The sequence below is a fragment of the Astatotilapia calliptera genome, chromosome 23, assembly GCF_900246225.1.
Source record: "Astatotilapia calliptera chromosome 23, fAstCal1.2, whole genome shotgun sequence".
Lineage (NCBI taxonomy): Eukaryota > Metazoa > Chordata > Actinopteri > Cichliformes > Cichlidae > Astatotilapia > Astatotilapia calliptera.
The window spans coordinates 8,565,697-8,585,448 of NC_039323.1; the positions used below are offsets into that span (position 1 = coordinate 8,565,697).

Sequence of the window (19,752 nt, forward strand, 5' to 3'; positions counted from 1 at the left end):
ATTGCTCCAGAGTTGAGTTTAAAATGAGTTGAGACAACCACATTTGAGCTTGAGAGGTGATGGTGATCAAGAGGCTTTTGAGGACTTCTGTATGTCAGAAAAAAACTGGGAACCACTGCTCTAATGTATACCTTTATTTTAGAGACTGCTGGCCACAGAGGTTTTTGATTACATGCAACTGGAAAAAGACAGACACAGAAAGTTAGTTCTCATCGGGGACAGGACGAGGTTTGAGCAACAGAATAAAAGCTGAAATGAAGTCACCAGAGACACAAGGGAGCAGGAAAGCAGATAATTTCACATTGGGCCTCCAGAGTGAGAGATGGGCAGCCCTTAAAAGGACATGGGAGACACAGGATTGGCTGAGACACTAGACTAACAAACCACTGGATTGGTCGGCTGCGCTAAAGTGACCTGCATGGAATGGAGAAACTTTCCAAATAAGGAAGAGACTTGTGGGAGCTGACCTTCATAACACAGAGAGGGAGCTGGAAGACAGAGAGAGAGGGGTGAGCAGACGGGGAGGGAGTGATGAAAGGACACATGGAGGGATGAGGAGAGCAAGAGCCCAGGCTGTATGCTTGGGAGTTGACAGCATGGAAACTAAGCGGCTTCAGTGATCCCCCTCATAGAAAGCAGAGTGTGTTTCCCAGGAAAGAGCAGCCTGGTACGTTAAACACTGAGAAACAAACAGATAAATACACATTACCCAACATACATACACTCGGAGAGAAGAATTGTTTCCGGATGAGGTCAATCAACCTGTGATTAGATCCTGACTACGGGTGGTGGTGCAAGTGGTGAGTGCGGCTTCATGTGTGGCATACACGGTATCTCTCTTTAAACACACTCTCAATTAGACTACCACACAACTTCCACTTGTGGATGTTAATTAGAGGGTGTGATAATGTGTACACTGCTGTCACCAAGAAAACGACACTGAGAGCAGACGAGGCCCACTCTGACTCGCTTCTAAGTGTCAATGAGTTGAGTCGCAGGGAATGACTCGTACCTCGAAGGGACAAGGAGACCCTCTCCAAGTAAGGTGCTGTATGAATAAGAGAGTTTGTTTTTTCAGTTTCTTTACCTCAAAGTCAGCGGATGTTTTTGAATAAGCTAAGGTCTGTGTTTAACACAGCGGTCCCCAACCTTTTTTGCACCACGGACCAGTTTATGTCCGATATTTTCACGGACCGACCTGTAAGGTGTTGCGGATAAATACAACAAATTAAAACCAGTACCTGTACCAAAAACAATTTATTCATAACACACGGGAAAAGACCCAGGGAAATCGAGTTAACGATATAAACAATAAAAAAATAACGATTAAAAACCCTGAAAACCATAAATTTCACACCTAGCCTCAAATCTCGCAGCCCAGTACCAAACAACTGAAGGACCAGTACCGGTCCGAGGCCCAGGGGTTGGGGACCGCTAGTTTAACACAGGCTTTAGACATTCTCATGCTCTGTTCACTAACAAAAAATAAGGAAATGTGTAAATTTAAGGTAAGAATGCAGAAGTAAGTGATGTATTTAAGTAGCAAGTATATACCACACATGTTGTACAGACAAAGTGGTAACCATGCCAACCAAAGATGTGGGATTCATTATCTCATTTTATTTTACCCAAAACCACGAAAATGGCTTTGGGAAAAATACAACGGTGTTTACATCACTGTGTTGTTCACTTATAGACAAGCAGAAGGAATGCTGAAGACAAGCAAACACACTATGCACTGCTAGGTTGAGCAAAAGGTCCAAAATTTATGTTGTGCTGGCCACTGCACTGGAATTTTGTACCTACTCACCCAGCTAGGACTGCTTTGTTGCTACTGGTCACAGTGCACGAGAGCCTCACACAGTGATTGGGTGATACTTTGCTAAAAGCCATTAGAAATAACAGGTTTCGTAGTGCTGAGGTGACACTGATACATTGTATCTAAAAGCTCTCTGATGTGAAGGGTTTCAGAAGATTTTCAAAGCAGCTTTATTGTGTGAAAACTGCCTTGCTGAACAAAATATATGCAAAACTCTTAAAAATTATAGAAAAAAATCCCTTTTGTTAGACGAACTGTGGCCGTGCTCATTTCTATCTGTACCTACAGTAGAACACACTGTAAACTGGAATACTGAAATTAAATAGATTCAATTAATTTAAAAACTAAAGCTCTGCTAACAAAAATATTTTAACATTTCCTTGTAAACTCTTTTTAAGCAGATTATTTTCGATTAGTTTGAACTATTTTGCGGTTTATTTAAGAATACCATACATTCAGTCTTCATGTTTGTGGGTGTGATGAGGGTTACTGGGAAAGTTTCACCCTATTGAAGTGTGAATCTTACCAAAAAACTGAATTTGTAAAAATGACGTCTTTTCTTCCCCTTCCTTTCACAATAAAAGTATCTTACATATACACTGAATGACTGCTGTAGATAACACGGTTTACAAAACTGCCTGACCTTTCCCCAATCATTGCACGCACACTTGAAACAGACACAAAAACACTACACTGGACCGGATCACCGGCCTCCTACTTTCCTCCCACCAACACACCATGACTCAACCGGCCTCTAAAAATAGACTACTCACAAAAATAGAAATGATCAATTCCTTTTTCTTTTTTTTTTAAATTACTCATTCCACAAAAATTAGAGGTTTTTGTTTTTTACACTGAATACTTTCAGTGAATGAAACCAGATCTATGTGGTTGTGATGGGTGTGTTTACATACACAGTGACACTTGGAGTGCGTCCACTGTTTAAATGATTCCAAAGGTCCACAACAGTGTGCGTGCGTTACATGAAACTATTATATCTCTCCTGCTCATTTGACATAGATAGATAATGTTTCTGCTGCCATAAAGAGAATGTGGATTTTATTTCCAGACGTGGCCTAGTTTAAAATGTACCTTACGATGGATGAATCTCATTCGTGTCACCTGAATTTGAGAGATTTCTTTAGATGATTAATTCCATAGATCTATACCTCTTCTCAGTCATCCTGTCTCTCTCAAGTCTTCAGTCATTCAAGAAACATTATAAATCTAAAACACAAAATGACAAACAAAAGACACTGGATATGGGTGTCTCTCTCATTCTTATCCATGACAGTAAATCAGCTCTGCGGTCAGTGCTGAACGTTTATTCTGAAAGGGCCGGCTTTCAGCTGGCAGACTGCATGCTTTTATTGTGTAGGAGGAGGAGCTCACAGACAGACTGACTCAGAGGGAGAGAGAGAGAGAGAGACTGTGTCTGTCACTGTCTGGCCGCTCACCGCTATATATGCGTCTCCTACCTGAAAGTGGAGCAGTCAGTTGCAGTCCACTCTCCTGCAGGGAAATATCTCCACCACAGACATTACCACTCAAGGTAAAGCTTTTTCTTTTACTTGTCTAAACTCAGATCTCAATTGAATTAAGCTTGGGGACTTTTCATTAACTTTCAAAAACTCAGAATTTCTTGAATTTATTTGCATTTTCTGACTGAAACACTTTGTCAGTAAAATAAAAATAGAGAGCAGGAGAAGAAAAGGGAGGCAAACGACTGAGGTAGAATAAACAGCAGCTTTTTTTTCCTTCACAGTCTCCGGGTTTACCAGCTCAACATGTTAATGTTTAAATCATATGTTGTCAGAGCTGGTGTGTGGTTTAGGAGCAGACGGAGGCTGAGTGTGATAACCATTCATTTTGGAGGCTCTAGAAAGGCAGCGAGTTTGGACTGCAAAGAGAAAAAGAAGAAAAAGGAGAGAAGGGGGGGGGGAAGAAGAGTAGCATCACTATGAGCGACTTTAGCTGAAGTTAGTTTGTTAGTTTTCTTTCCAGCAGTGCGACTGTGTTTATGTGGCGAGGTTCATTTGTTTGCAGAGCGCCTCTGTGGAGTCAGATGGATTAGTTAACACAATAGTCTGTTAGGTGGAAAAAACTTCTGACTTACTCCGCTGTAACTCTTCACTGACTGAGTTCTTTCTCTCTCTGGCTCTTCCTTTTCCTTCATCCGCCTCCTCCTTCTACCCTTCTTTCCCTCCACTCCTGCTGTTAATCCCATTTGATGGCGATGTCTTTCCCACTTCAATCCACCGAAGAATGTCTTCAGCATTCCTTCTATAGAGAAAGGGGGAAAAAAACAATCAGGGCTGAGCCAGAGGAGTGGGGAGAAGAGGGAGAGATGGATGGAGGTGTATAGAGAAAAGCAGGGCTCGCTGATTGTTGAGAGCCTCTTCACCTTGCGTATGAAATATGAGCCCAGATAGAGCGCGAGGGGGGGGGAATAAGAGAAAAAGAGAAAGTAGGGCAGAGAGAAAGTGGAAGTGTGTGATCGGGCAGCCGTAAGCTGGGTTGTTTTTTTTGTTTTTTTGGTGTGGCTGGAATAAGAAAAATGCTCCGTGTTACGCTTTAAAGAGAGGGGGAGAAAGGAAAACAGTCTGGTTCTGTTTTATGTGGTGTGTGTGCAATTAGAGCCAAAGAGAATGAGGAGGTGGAGGTATACCAGGGAAGAGTGGGGCTGAAAATAAGCTAAAGAGAACGTATGCACTGAGATGAAGAACTGAATGATGGAGAGCGGCTGCAGATGAAGCAGCAGCAGACTGGATTCTGAGCGTCAGACAACCCTGTGAGATTATTCTGAAATGCTCGTGGAAAATTGGAGCGGTTTCTTTGTTAGCTCGTTTTCTCTTGTGAAAGTAAGTAGAGGTGGACATATATGAACAAGGGAGTCCAGAGAGAGAATGAAAAGAGCGCAGGCTTCTTTGTGTTGTGTCAGAATTATTTTCCCAGCTGTTGCCATGTGTAAATTAAAATTTCACAACATTACACAACAGATTTGTACATGTAAGACTTACTGCAAGTTTCTCTGTACTCACAAAGTTTAGAAATTCTCAACATGACACATTTTCTAGGGAAGGATAACACAAAAAGTAAGCAAATGGAAACTTGAGTCAGAAGGGACTCCTCCGGCACAGTTAAACAAGACAGTCTTACTAACAGTGTGTCAATCTGTCACTTTGTCAGACTGATGGTGTGTTTTTGCTCGAGGGCATCGGACAGCTTCGTGCTGACACACGTAATAGTAATGATGCAATGCTCACCGGTGAATATAAGCAACAGTAGCTGTGAACCAGATGTGTGTTTCAATATCTATACCCATTTTTGTGCTGCAACTGTGTGATTTTAATCTCACAGTTCTCTTGAACTCGGTCTCTGATTTAAGTCACCATTTGTGCGACACTATTTCCAGGCAGTGTTTGAGTTGTAGGTGTGATACCGGAGCTTAGTTTCGCTATTTCTCTATGAATCATTTACAGACTGCGAAGCCGTGCTGTTACCCAGCCACAGGTGTTTGTAGAAACAAACACACAATAGGGTCTGCTGTAGCCTGAAAGCATAATACCCACTAAAGCCATTCCTCAGTCTTCCTGCTGAGGCTGCTGAGAACTGCAGCCTCAGTTCTCCTCGTGTTGTTGTTTACAGAAGGAAACCCCTCATTACTGATGATGTACACTCAACAACTTCCTGTTCTCCCCCTTCTCCCTCGTACGCTTCCTGTCATCAGCTGGACGGGTCTAATAAAGCGGCTCCGTCTTTTACAGCCAGCTGCAGAGCTAACGAGATGGGCGGCAAATAAACCTGTGGATGGCTCCCAGCTTGCTTCGATAGTCGGTGGAACAGTGGATGAGTTTCTCACGCACTTTGTTTGCGCTTCCTGAACAATAACAAACAGTACAGTGCAAGCACAGATATTTAGAAGGTTGAGGTCTTCATTTATTAAAGCAGCATGCTGCTGGTAATGACCCACTGCATCTGGCACATCTCAGTGTTTAGCAGGCTGATACATCACGGGGCTGTAAAAGAGTCCTTCAATTAAGTTACTGTCAAGCTGTTCTGGAGTCTGTTTATTGAGCTTTTAGAAACTGCAGAGATGGATTCCTCTTAGCCCTTTTTTTACCCTTCCCTCCTTTTCCTTTTATAAAAAAGGGATTTAAAGACAGGATCCAGCCCAAGGAAAGTATTTTTCAGGATGAAAATAAGAGGAGACTCAAAGGCTTATTGCCTATTTATACCACCAAAAAAGAGAGAGGGTAAAAAAAGACAGACATAAGAGTAATGCTGCTTTACAGTTGGAATGACAGACAGAGGAGCTGGAGCATTTTCTCTCAGCGAAGCAGAGCGCTTTGTGGGCCAGCTGGCTCAGACCAGAACAGCAAAACACAGTGCCGTTGGCTTGACGACAGAGGAACACTTCCCTCCTAATTCAGACCCGCTCGCCGCAAGAACAAAGAATAAGAGCGAGTGATGGGAGCCTGTTCTGCTTCTCGGCGCATTTTAAACAACTTGTAATCATCTACTCAAGGTATAGGTCACGTTTTAGTAAGGATTCTGCTCTTCTGGAGTGCAGATGGGATGAAGAAGTCGGACATTGTGTAGTGGCTTGTCATGCACTTTGTGGTCACAGCGGTGCGGATGATGAGAGCTGGAGGCTGCACAGCTGCAGGGTCATAGAAGTCTGGAAGACTCCTGGTCACTTGCTTCATGTAAACTTTAGAGTGGACTATAAAACTATTCGTGCAGCTTCAAACACAAGCTAACATAACATTTTCATGCACTTTCAAATGTGAAGCAAATGTCCAAATGGGAGTCGGAGTCCAGTCTTATCTAGTAAAATTAGAGTCCGACTATGCTAAATGGCATTTAGCTGGAAGTGAAATGCATTTCAGTGCTGACTGACACTAGGAGTATATTGTTGTATAGTAATAATGTATAGTTTGACTTATAATGAATGAAGACCCCTTGGAAAGTGAAGAGCTCTTTTTAAGACAAAGGGATGAACTCAGTTACAGGATAATATCTGCCCTTCATCCTACTTACACAGCATAAAAGAGGGGGGAAACACTAACTTCTCCAACAGAAATACTATACTCAGCTCTAAGAGAGTGTCAAAAGTGTAGGTAAATGCTAAAAAGGTCTTTGAGGTCTTCCCCTGCTGAGGCAGTAAAGCATTGTGTCGAGGAGAGTGGGATGAGGCTTTGAGGAAATTAAGAGTGTTTCCTCTCTGCTGGAGCAGACGGGCAGGGTGCTTATGCCTCCGAGAACACCGCCAAAAAAGGAATCAAACCGCTGCGGAGAGCTGTGAGCCTCACGAGCTGCCAAACTATTCCTGTAAAAGAGCTCTTTTGGTGGACTCCCAAACAGGAGACCTTTGGGGAATGTAAAGGAAAATGTATACAAAGAGGGGGGGGGGACACTGAATTGATTGTGTGCTCAGTGAGTCCTGTAAGGGGAGCACCAGGTGGAATGACTGCAGGGGATGTTTTTGAATTATTGACTTTTATTTGAGCCAATGAATTCCCTTCTGGGAGTGTATTACCAAAATACTTGCCTAGGACACAGTCTATGTGATGATCTCCAATTAAGGGTAAAAGTATGTATGCAGTACCTACAACTGATAAATGGTAGGCTGAATGAAATCACCGAGAGTAGATGGCAAAAGCTAAAAGTAGTTTGAAACATCTGAACCGAGGTATTGTTGATACAATTGTTCTTTTAGTCCATCTGGCAGGACTCGTGTCAAATTATGCTACGACTATCAGTTTTGTCAAATTAGCACTGGTGACATTTGTAAATCTGTACCCCGAGCCGAGAGGGAGGGGGTTTTCTTTGCATTGTCACAGATGAAAAATAGTGGAAACGCTCCGCTGATTATTCAACATCTGGAAAAGATTTGGGCACATGAACTTGGTGGACTCTTGACAACACGCACCACTGGGATGTACAGTATATTCTGAGCAGGCAGCCTGTGAAGAACTCATCAGTCTCACATGCTCATGTGAGCTGTAGACTCAAGGTTTATAACTTTTCATCCTTTTTTCCCAAAGACCTACGGCCTCCTGATCCTCAGGGAGAGCACCTCAGAGTTCACTCATGTCCTGTGATTTTCAAAACATTTTAAAACCCTCCTGGTTCGACAACTGAAACTTTACATTATGAGTTAGCCTCCGTCTCCTCCACAATGACACAGGAACTGATTGACCACGCCTGTGCAAAAATAAATCACGATCCTGGCAAAATGACACAGAAATATTGCATTTTTTTCCCCTTCATTCTGCAAATTCGAGGAGCCACACCTGGGGTTTTACTTTTCCACAGCTCTGCTTATACCCCAGTTTTCTGTCCATCCACTTCAACGCTGCTGAACAACAGGAACAGAGCTGTTTTCTTCACTGTTGCACTTATCATCTGGTTCCAGCGCCACGCTTGATGTATTGTCAACAGTCGGGGTTTTTAACAAGTCTTTGTTAGAGGCTAGAGGCTGATAAACTATCAGTCGGTGCCGCTCGTGCAGTGGTTTCCTCCCAGAAGTTGCACACATACCAACACTTTGCCCAAGCCTCTGGCCTGACAAGCTATCACCTTCAGAGCAGAGGAAAAACATTTCACACAGTTCGACTCCTGCTGACAACTGTCAGGCTGACGGCCGAGTGCTGATGTCATCCTGAAAATGCTTTGCGTCTTTAATAATTTACATCTTTGCTAACTTCACTTGACTTTCCAAACACTTTGACTCTCCATTGATGATGTTCACATCTGGCCTCCAACCTTCCTGCCAGTTTTGTTCTGACTACAGTTGGATTGAGACCAGGCTATTGTGTCATGCATAAACTAAAAACAGATGATTTTGTAACATTTTTACTGTTACCTTGTTATCATCTGCCCCTCAGGGTTTTTTAAAAAAAACATTTTTATGAAACTTTATTTTCTGATGACTGGTTGTTCTTCACAGGAACGCGGCACAGCTGAAGCAGCTGCAGGACCAGATTCTGTTGGAGCAGCAGGAAGCAGCCAACTGGCAGCAGCAGCAGCTGGAGCAGCAGAATCAGGAAATCCCACCTCCACCTCTGCAGCCACTTCAGGAAGTATCTCCACCTGCTCCTCCATCCCCACCTCTCCCACCTCCTCCCTCCTTCCAGGAGTTGGAGAACAGCACAGCCATGCAAGCCAGCACATTCAACTATGCCCGGCCCAAGCAGTTCATTGCAGCGCAGAGCCCCGGTGGGGCGGGCTACGTCACCCAGTCCTCTGGCTCCTCTGGATCCAGCCTGTCATCCCCTCTGTCTCCACCCACCTCACACAAGTCCTTCAGCAGGGTCACCATGCCCACCTTCAACAAGGCGGGCGGCCTCGAGTCCCCAAGCTCTCCTTCCTTCCCTCCTCCACCTCCGCCCTTCCTCAGCTCCGGCAGCCTGTCCTCTCCATCAGGTCCCGCCCAAGACTTTCCTCCTCCACCTCCTCCTCCCCCTCCACCCGTAGCCACATCTCCAGCATACTCAGATATGTCCTCGCCTTTCTCTTCCGTCCCTCCATCTCCTGCCTCCAGCTTCCTTTCCTCAGTGTTGCCCTCCACACCTTCCACACCTGGCAGCCCTACAGTCAATGCCATGGGTCTTCCTAAAGGCAACGGGACTGTGTAAGTGACATTCAAATACACTTTTAACCACATATATTTTTTTACAGAGTCTGTCAGCAGCATCAGGCCAGCACAGTCTGTGTGTCAGGCACTAACTGCTGCCAGCTGAGTGCAGAATGTCTGCTGCTGGATGGAAGATGACATGTTTACATTTTTTTGCAGCATGTTTACAGGAAAATGCCAACTAGAGACCCCACACACATAAACAAAAGTTGCTCAAAAGGTGCAAGGCCCTCACCCCAATTGGGGAAAAAAATATACACAAAGTCCTCGAGACGGAAAGATTTGTTGAAATTAATATAAACAATAACGTTAGCTTATATTTTTTTTTTAAAAATCTATCACTCTGCAGAGTATCTAGCTGATTTTGCACTCTGCTTATTGAGTTAGCTGATAAAAATCTGTTTGTGTGTAGATAATCCTCGTCTGATGGCGTCCCTGAAGAGAGTAATTTTTTTTTCCTTCCATCAAGGACGTTCCGCCTTTTAGCTCTTTGCCAGTAAATTTTCATCACTCCCGAACTCCCCCTGCTATTCCTGGAATTCCTGCTGCACTTGTGAGAGATAAGAAGACACACTGCGAAATGCTATAGCTGAACATGTCCAGATAAGGGTTCATGTTAGAAAGCAAGTGGGGCAGCCATGGAGGAAAGAGGTGCTGAGATTATGTGAGTCACACAGTGACGGGGGGCCAGACCCTATATTGATCTCAGCCACTTTCCTGCTGTTCAAAACTTCTGTTTACGAGGGGCTTAAAGGGAAGGGTAAGGGGGATATAACGGTTTGTTTCAGACAGTGGAAATAATACCAAGTCCTCCTATATAATAAATAAAGGTTATTTTCAACTTTTTGTCATTCTTTTAGCAAAGCATTTCCAAGGAAGTCCTCTGTCACAAAGACACCACGCATCGCCTCAGACTCAGACATTCAGGGATCCAAGGATGCGGTCATCCAGGATTTGGAGAGAAAACTGCGCTTCAAAGAGGAGCGCATCAGCAATGGTCAACAGGTATGTGTTTGTAGGTGTATGTGGGTGTGTTAAATTCTTAGTAAAATACTGAACAGTGTGTTTGCAGACAGTTACTGAATGAGCTTGTTCAGTAACCATTAACACGGAATAACAAGTGTCCCAACATATCCAACCAACGAAAAATTCAAAGAGCGTTTGATTCATGCACCCTCAAGGAAATTCATTATGCTTCCTCCACATATAATCGATCCCCTATTGACACAAGGCTTAGATACAAATAATGCAGTGTAAAAGTGTGTGTTTTTCTAACTCGCACACTAACCCGCACTGACCCCATTAATCACTGCTTCCAGAGGTTAACCTATGAGGAGAAGATGGCTCGCAGGCTCTTGGGTGCTGACAACGCAGCCACGGTCTTAAACACACAGGACACAGAGGAGGAGCCAGTCACACAGGTACGGCAGCTCTTTATCAGGATCCACACACACTGGAGGGAGGAACAAAACAGCACACGCACAAACCTGAAATCACACAGGCATGAAACCGTTTTACCAGCATATCTACACCGGCACAAATCCCCCTGCTGCATGCATACCACACATGCACCTCTCTGTGTGTCCACTGATACTTCGCTGGTGTCATTCCTATCTCATGATCACTGGCTTTCCTCCACCCCAAGCCACTGTAAACACTGCTGAGTGCACGTTATGAAAGCAGGGTGTAAACACTGCAAAGTCCTCCAGAGCCCTCCATAAAAAGCTCTGTTTATGCAAACTCCTAGAACCAAGTGTTGCTGCAAACATGTTGTTCAAAGGCTCTCTTAGACACCAAATAGTCACTTTGGAGAAACAGAAAAGAAGCACAACATCCCCACAGAGTTGGTTATGAATTTCAAAGACAAAGAAAGAGAAATCAAAGCCTTAATTTGTTTTTTAGATCTTTCAGTGTATTTCAATAGCATTTTAGACTGGGATAGCCAATAATGATTCAAATCAGACTATATGGAGGACATCACAGTGATGCATTATCATCCTTCAGCAACATGCACACATAGACTACATGAAAGTTGCCAGTAAACATCCCCATATCACATCTTGTGTCCACAATGTCAGAGTTAGCACTCTGCCACCCCTATGTGCTACTGCCTCTTTGTATGCGGAGCAACTCAGCTGATTAGAGCAATACAGCTAGTTTGCATGGCGAAGCTTGCAAAGGCATCAGCACTAGTGCATTATGCCACTTTGTATTTGATAAAGTGTCTTGCATGTATTTGTATTCTTTTTTTCTTTTGAGAGCAGGTAAGTTTGAACATGCACACAAACCAGACTATAAGAGGTGGACGTAGCCTATATGGAAGTACCTCAAACTGAGATTATTTAACATCCAGCAGGGGGCGCTTTATCTGGTTGGAAATAAAAGGTTAGATCTTTAGAAGTCTATGAGAAAATGACCCTTATTTTCCAATCATCTCTGTCCCCAGTAGACACTTTTCTGATGGATTTATGGTCTCAATAACTAGTTTAAAGCCTCTTTTAATACAGCATGATGTTTATTTTCTATATGTTATCCTGATTTTTATTCGAATAAGCAGTAAAATATACTTAGTAGTAACTGACAGTTCGCTAGTGTCCTCAGTTTTTTATTTAGATAGATTCGCTTATTAAAATAAGTAAGGATGATGGCTCCCAAACTGGAATCCACAAACCAGTGGTTCACATCACCGTGGCTACTTCCATCTTTTATATAAAGAATTTAGCAACAGCAAACTTTAAAACACAACTGTTTCTTGCCCTGTTTAATCCATCATGACAGACACACAAACAAAGCCTCTTTTTCTCCCAACAGGAAGACAAATCATCTGATAGAGACTCTTACCCTCAAAAGGTTATTGACACCTTCTCCTGGTTTTTCTTTCATTCTAAAATATCACTGTGTCAAGCTATGCACACAAAAATCATAAACGTGTACAGTTTAACTGAAGCGGGATCAGGTGTGACAGTTATCTTATTTGGAAACAAGTGTTATAGAAAGGATACAGGGATACAGAATTTGTTACTGATCACTCAGCTTTTATATCCACTGGTCGCTTTTTGCGGTTGGTTTGCAAATATTCACAAAAGAGTGTTTAGTGTTTGTCCTTATCTGCACCTTTTACTGCCTATTTTCATTTAATGTGCAATATAAATTTTAGATACTAAAGCATGTTGAGAGCTTAATTGCAACATAACCATCAATCAGCACATTTGGTTCTACCACATATGTTTGTCCTCACTTTGCTGCCATCACAAAGTGCATGCTGTAGTTTTAGGCCACATCTTTACTTTGAAAGATTTTAACATGGAACCAGCCGCCTCTGTATTATTACCGGATAATAGCTCGCCAGTTCAGGACTTCTATAATTGCTGTGATCCTAAGCAGCACAGCAAGTTCAGGAAGATATATGTTGGCTCTGCAGCTGTGCCCGGAGGCCTGTCATTATCTGTGTGATGTGTCATCAGAGCAAGCTGCTCTGCAGATGTTCTCCACTGCCTCCTCAGAGTTCCAGCACTGAAAGATTGATGAAGATGATGAGATAGAGGAGTGCCTCATGTGGGTAAAGACAGTTAGGAAATTGGGAGAAAGTTGGTAGTTTCAGTAACCTTGAAGACAGTTTTATGAGTTTGTAAAAAGTTAAAATTGGGCAAAATGGGTTGTATCGATAGCTGTCCTCACGCTTTTAAATGCACTTGCACTCGCTATGGGTTCACACAAACCACTCACTCTCTCTCACTAATGCAGTGTTTCTGCTGCAGTGTTTGTCTAAATCTATTTTTTTGTCTCTTTTACTTATTTAGGAATACAAAGTGTCGAGCTTTGAGCAGCGTCTGATCAGTGAGATCGAGTACCGTTTGGAGCGTTCTCCGGTGGAGGAATCGGACGATGACGTGGAGCACGATGAGAACTCTGGTGGCCGAGGGGTGGCACCATCTTTCGACCAGAAACTCAAACACTACAAAGTCTTTGAGGGCATGCCAGTCACCTTCTCCTGCAAGATCAAAGGAGACCCCAAACCAAAGGTGAGAGGGTCTACATCGAATTTAGAGAACATCAACGCACTTAAACACAGCTGGGATGATTCATATGTTATTCTGAAGCATTTATTAAGGTTCAAATTCCTGGCTTGAGGGGGTTCCTGATATGTGATGGTGCTGATGGAAAGTGTATATACTGTACATTTATTGTACACTGGGATAAGGAGAGGCTCTTTGCGGGAATACACTCTGGGACTAACTGGCTGGTTGGCTCTGTGTGTATTAATCAGACTGTGTTGACAGGTTTAATGGGAAAAAAATAAGAAATGACATAGGGGCCAAATATTCATGGAGTATTACCTTTCATTCATCCATCCATCCTGTTCTGCTTAGTTAAGACCAGGTGGCAGGGAGCAGCAGCCCAAGAAGAGATGTCTAAACCCATCTCTCCTCAGCTTGTTTCTGGTAGAATCCTAAAAAACCCCAACTGCCTCCTTTTGATATGGTAGAGCAGCATCTCTACTATTCCTGTCTTCCTACAGTCTTTAATGAGCCCATTCACCCTTTCCAGGAATAGCCTTTCTGCCACTTGTAGCTACGATCTTATTCTTTAAGTCATTACCCATTTATGATTACAGGTGAGGACTGGGGCAAAGCTTCCCCAGTAAATCAAAAGCAATGTCTTTAATCTGTCTGTCAATCTAAGAGATAAGATAAGATAAGATAGAACTTTATTAATCCCTCGGGTGGGTTCCTCTGGGAAATTCGATTTCCAAAAAAGCACAGCACCGACAGAAGTTACAGAGTTATACACACACACACATATATATAAATACAGAGAGAATATAAATAAAATATACGAAGGGGATAAATAGAATAAATAGGAATAAAAATAAAAATACAAGTGAATTGCACATTTCAAGTATTGAGTCTATTGCACCGTTGACTATTTACAAAAGTATTGCACAAGGTATTGTACAGTGAGGTGAAGAGGCACTACAGCTTAGTTGTTCCCTCCTTTGTCCTCCTGTCTCCCCTCCCTCTCCCCTCCAGAGAGGAGTTAAACAGTTTGATGGCGTGTGGGACAAAGGAGTTTTTAAGTCTGTTAGTTCTTGTCTTTGGGAGAAGCAACCTGTCACTGAACAGACTCTTCTGATTGTTTATGGCCGTGTGCAGAGGATGTCTGGCATTGTCCATAATGTCCATCAGTTTCTTTAATGTCCTTTTCTCTGCCACTGTCACCAGAGTGTCCAGCTTCATGCCGACCACAGAGCTAGCCCTCCTGATCAGTTTCTCCAGCCTGGATGAGTCCTTCTTTGCTGTGCTGCTCCCCCAGCACACCACAGCATAGAAAAGTACTCCAGCAACCACCGACTGGTAAAACATCCTCAGGAGCTTCCTGCAGATGTTAAAAGACCTCAGCCTCCTGAGGAAGTACAGTCGGCTTTGGGCTTTTTTATACAGGTGCTCTGTGTTGCATGACCAGTCCAGTTTATTGTCCACCCACAGCCCGAGGTACTTGTACTTGTTGACCACCTCCACCTCCTCCCCCTCTATCTGAACCGGCAGTGGACCTGCTCTAGACCTCCCGAAGTCCACAACCAGTTCCTTAGTCTTTGAGGTGTTGAGTTGCAGGTGGTTTGTGTGACTCCATGCGACAAAGTTCCTCACCAGACTTCTGTACTCCTCTTCCTGATCATCCCAGATACACCCCATGATGGCTGTGTCGTCTGCAAACTTCTGAATATGGCATAATTCAGAGTTGTAGCAGAAGTCAGAGGTGTACAGGGTGAAGAGAAGAGGGGACAGCACAGTTCCCTGTGGTGCTCCTGTGCTGCTGACCACTGTGTCAGACGTGATGTCCTTCAGCCTGACGTACTGTGGTCTGTCGGTGAGGTAGTCGGAGATCCAAGCCACCAGGCAGGGGTCCACCTCCATCCTGTTCAGTTTTTCCTGAAGCATACAGGGCCGGATGGTATTAAAGGCACTGGAAAAGTCAAGAAACAGGATCCTGACCGTGCCTTTTCCCCCATCCAGGTGTGAGTGGGCTCTGTGTAGGAGGTACAGGATGGCATCCTCCACTCCGACACCTGCCTTGTATGCAAACTGTAGTGGGTCCTGGGCATGTTGTACCTGTGGTCGGAGGAGGTTGAGGAAGAGCCGCTCTAGAGTCTTCATAAGATGTGACGTCAGTGCCACCGGTCGGAAGTCATTCAGCTCATTGGGCCGGTTCTTTTTGGGGACCGGGACGATGCAGGATGTCTTCCATAGGGCGGGCACTCTCCCCAGTCGCAGACTGAGGTTGAAGACTCGTTGTAGCGGCTCCCCAAGTTCAGCAGCACACGCCTTCTCCAGCTCTCCTCCCCTGTAGCAGGCACTCCATCCTTTTCTGTCTAAGAACAATGGCCTTAGAAGTTTTGCTTTTAGTCCTAGCCACTGTGCTTGCCCAACAGGATCATATCATCTTTAAATAACAAGTTATGAACAGAACTTGTAGCAGAGTCCAATGCCGACCTGGAGTCAGTCTGCCTTATTCCCATCAATATAAACCAAATATTGCTAGGGGAAAAAAGTGATTTCTTTGCGATGTTAGTGCCAAAGTCAGTCCATGAAAAACATAACTTGTCTGATAATTGTATGATCTTGTGCTGCAGGTCTACTGGTTTAAAGATGGTAAGCAGATCTCTAAGAGGAGCGAGCACTACAGGATCAGCCGAGATCCTGATGGAACCTGCTCCCTGCACACTGCTGCAGCCTCACTGGACGATGACGGCAACTACACCATCTTGGCAGGCAACCCTGAGGTGAGTTGAAAAAACGATGCAAACACCTATGTTCGACTGCCTGTCTGATATGTCACCACTCGTAAAAATAATGTTCTCTGGCTTGAACGGGAAGAGGGGGTTGAATGAGACAGGAAAACCCTGAAGAGGTTCCAAAGTTTATGTCGAACAGGCCCTCGAACTGTCTTTTCCAGCTCTAACACTCACATTTCATTTCCTCCTCTCAGTCAGACTTGCCGTTCCTGGCGTTTTATCACCTCATAAGTTCCCTCTCTTCCTCTCTCAGGGCAGGGTGAGCTGCACTGGCAGGATGATGGTCCAGGCGGTGAACCAGCGAGGTCGCAGCCAGCGCTCAGCACCTGGACACATGCGCAGGTGAGGCTGGCAGCAGAGGGAGAGAAGACAAACAAAATCTCCGTCTGGCGCGTGTGGTGCAGGCTGTTCACCATCTGCACGTGCTTCTGTGCTCGCTCACACATTTCCGCACGGATTCAAAACAGTCCAAGAAGCTTCTATTTAAGCAAATGTTTGCCGTGAGCTGAATCCCACTGTTCGGGGGAGAAAAGCTCAGTGTTAATGAGAGGGAACACCTGTTAGCATGGCTCTGTTTTTCATTGCTCTAATGGTCTTGTATATGCAGTATGCAGTCGTGCAAGGCCAGATATTGAAAAATGCACTGACGATCGCAGACATTCTTATGGTCGCTTACAGAACATAAAAAACACCTGTAATCTGTTATCAAGATGAACACACCCTGATTAAATTAGAGCTTAAGGATGTTTTGAGTAAGGAGAGAGATCCAGATAACAATCAGTGTCTCCTGCTCTCTTTATTTCTCTCCTTGGCTGATATTCAGGCAGTGTGGTGATGTCACTGTGTTTGAGTATAGTTATAAGAACATCTCCAGGTCCTGTCCTGCTGTACAAGTCTTAAAGAGACTTTTACATGTCACAAAACAGGAAGTGGAAGTAGGGGAAAGAGAACTGGAGTTTTTTTTTTTAACCCTTTAAACCCTAACCTGTCACCGATGACGGTTAGCATTTTTAGCAACTCCAGGCCTCGAGGGCCGGTGTCCTGCAGGTTTTAGATCTCACCCTGGGTCAACACACCTGAATCAAATGATTAGCTCATTACCAGGCTTCTGGAGAACTTAAAGACATGTTGAGGAGGTAATTTAGCCGTTTAAATCAGCTGTGTTGGATCAAGGACGCATCTAAAACCTGCAGGACACCGGCCCTTGAGGCCTGGAGTTGCCTTCCCCTGGTTTAAAGGGTAAATTAGGTCAGGGTTTAAAGGGTTAAAGTACTCTTTAAAGTATTCTCCTGGGGCGGTAGCATTTACCGCCCCAGGAGATCTTTGAGGTCAGCAGACCTGATGCTTTTAGATGTTCCCAGGTACAGACTAAAGACTAGGGGAGAGAGGGCTTTTGCTGTGGCTGCACCCAGACTGTGGAACAGTTTACCTCCTCACATCAGATTCTCCACAATCCTTGGAACTTTTAAAACTGCTCTTAAAACTCACCTCTTCTCATTGGCTTTTAGCAAGGTTTAACTTATTGTTTTAATTTATTGTTTTATCAGTGAGGTGTTTTATGTACTTGTGTTTTATTGTATTTTATATTTGTATTTTATTGTACAGCACTTTGGTCAGCCTCGGTTGTTTTTAAATGTGCTTTATAAATAAACTTGACTTGACTTGACTTGATTCTACTCTTGATTTCACCTACGATTTTATGTGCTTCCCCGTGTAGCCTTAGTTGAGAGTTTAACAGTCAGCAAATAAAAACTAAAAGTTTGTTCTTTTCCAAAACATCTCATTAATTCCGAGCTTAAATTTTAATCCCAGAAACCCTTTGTCTGTCTGTCTCTCTCTCTCTCTATCAGGCCCAGGTCCAGGTCTAGAGACAGCGGTGATGAGAACGATAACATCCAAGAGCGTCACTTCCGCCCCCACTTCCTGCAGGCGCCTGGTGACCTCATTGTTCAGGAAGGCCGCCTGTGTCGAATGGACTGCAAGGTAAATACACACCTCTAGTGTAACATGTGCCAGCATGGGTGTACACTGTGATAAAACAGAGGAAGGAAGGAACTATGGTTGTACTGTGGTTGCTCAGTCAATTAATAACAATATTAAAAACACCAATACAGCACTTTTTAACAATGTTACAAAATGTTTCACGATTAGAACTTCTTGCATTACATAAACGAGCATACATATACCAATGTGCTGTGCATACAGCTTTTATTATTGTAGGAGGTCAAGTCGATGAAATGGTCCAAATCTGGAAGCATCGAGTTTTTCCACAGTGTTTGGACTGATGTGATGTAATAGCACATGGCAGGTTTTATTAGTGGCAGCCTGATTCTCTTTTCAGTCTGTTTTGAGAAAGGTCTTCCCTGTTAAAACTGTTAATATATGGCTAGCACTGCTGCCAGACAGAAACGGTCCTGATTTCAGAACTTTCTATGTGGAGATTGCAAACCCTCCCTGTTTTTACCCAGGTTTTCTTCAGGAACTCAAAAACAACATATAAAGTTGATGGCCTGGCACACTCTTACAAAAGAAGTTTCTAATATCAAAAGCTGCACGTGGTTGAAAAAGTAATTTCGATAACTCAAAACCAACTTTTTTATAAAGTTGGTTTTGAGATGCTGCGTTTTTGATGTAAAAAAGAAGAAAAAACAAACTTTTTGTTTTTTGGGTTTGTGTTTTTTCTTTGGTTGAGTATGGCGTGTCAAGCTATGAACTTTAATGTGCCTGTGGTTTCAGCCCTGTGTTACAGTGTGTTACAATCTGTCATTTTAACTTTAACCCTACTCACCAAGCCATTGCTTTGATTTAACCTGCTGTGCTTATTGAATAGACTGCAGGTGAACACACTATCGCTGCTATTCTTTGATAAACCAAAGAGTCTAAAATAAGTGAGACGTGACTAGAAAGAAAGATGCCCGCACCAAAGAGAATATGTTAATCATAGTAATAGAGAAAAAACCATTTCAAATCCACCCTTTAATTCAGCGTCTGTATTGCTTTCAGGGAGGCTCCATGTCAGTGCTGCCAAGGAAGCATTTCCCTTTCCGTGCATTCCAGTTCCTCTAGTGAACTAGCGCAGACAAGATTTTTCATCACTTTATGAATGGCTCACAACAGACAGACAGGGCACACAGGTGTCATTTTTCAGGGATTAAGTGGGATCAGGTTTTTCTAAAATTATTTCCCCTTACACCACTCCCACCACCCGTGCTCGTTTTCTTTCTTCATCCCCTCCATCTTCACCTCGTCTCCCTGCGGCCTGAGGCACCGAGGAACCTCTTTGAAAAGCTGGTGCATGTAATAAAATAAAGCAGACCCACAATTAACTCTCTATAAAAAGCCTGTCTTTTTGGGCCTCTCAGAAATAAACCCAGAGTCTCCATTCCTTCAGAGCTCTTAATGTCGAAGATATTTATAGCAAATATCTATTTGCAGGTCATTTGAGGCTTTCCAGATTTTCCGTTCTTAAAATGTCTCAACTTCTAAATGCGCACTGGT

General features: G+C 43.6%; 1 protein-coding gene across 5 annotated transcripts in view; it reads left to right on the forward strand.

Moving 5' to 3' along the window:
* palld (palladin, cytoskeletal associated protein) overlaps nucleotides 1-19,752 on the forward strand; it is a 69,017-nt gene that overhangs the window by 46,234 nt on the left and 3,031 nt on the right. For 3 of the 5 annotated variants that reach the window (XM_026159976.1, XM_026159978.1, XM_026159977.1), the window contains 8 exons: nucleotides 8,775-9,458; nucleotides 10,322-10,466; nucleotides 10,781-10,882; nucleotides 12,273-12,311; nucleotides 13,262-13,483; nucleotides 16,093-16,242; nucleotides 16,508-16,596; nucleotides 18,105-18,237. In XM_026159976.1, the coding sequence (XP_026015761.1) occupies nucleotides 8,775-9,458; nucleotides 10,322-10,466; nucleotides 10,781-10,882; nucleotides 12,273-12,311; nucleotides 13,262-13,483; nucleotides 16,093-16,242; nucleotides 16,508-16,596; nucleotides 18,105-18,237 (1,564 nt within the window). The remainder of the gene's footprint in view (nucleotides 1-8,774; nucleotides 9,459-10,321; nucleotides 10,467-10,780; nucleotides 10,883-12,272; nucleotides 12,312-13,261; nucleotides 13,484-16,092; nucleotides 16,243-16,507; nucleotides 16,597-18,104; nucleotides 18,238-19,752) is intronic. The other 2 variants (XM_026159979.1, XM_026159980.1) reach the window with 2 other exon arrangements.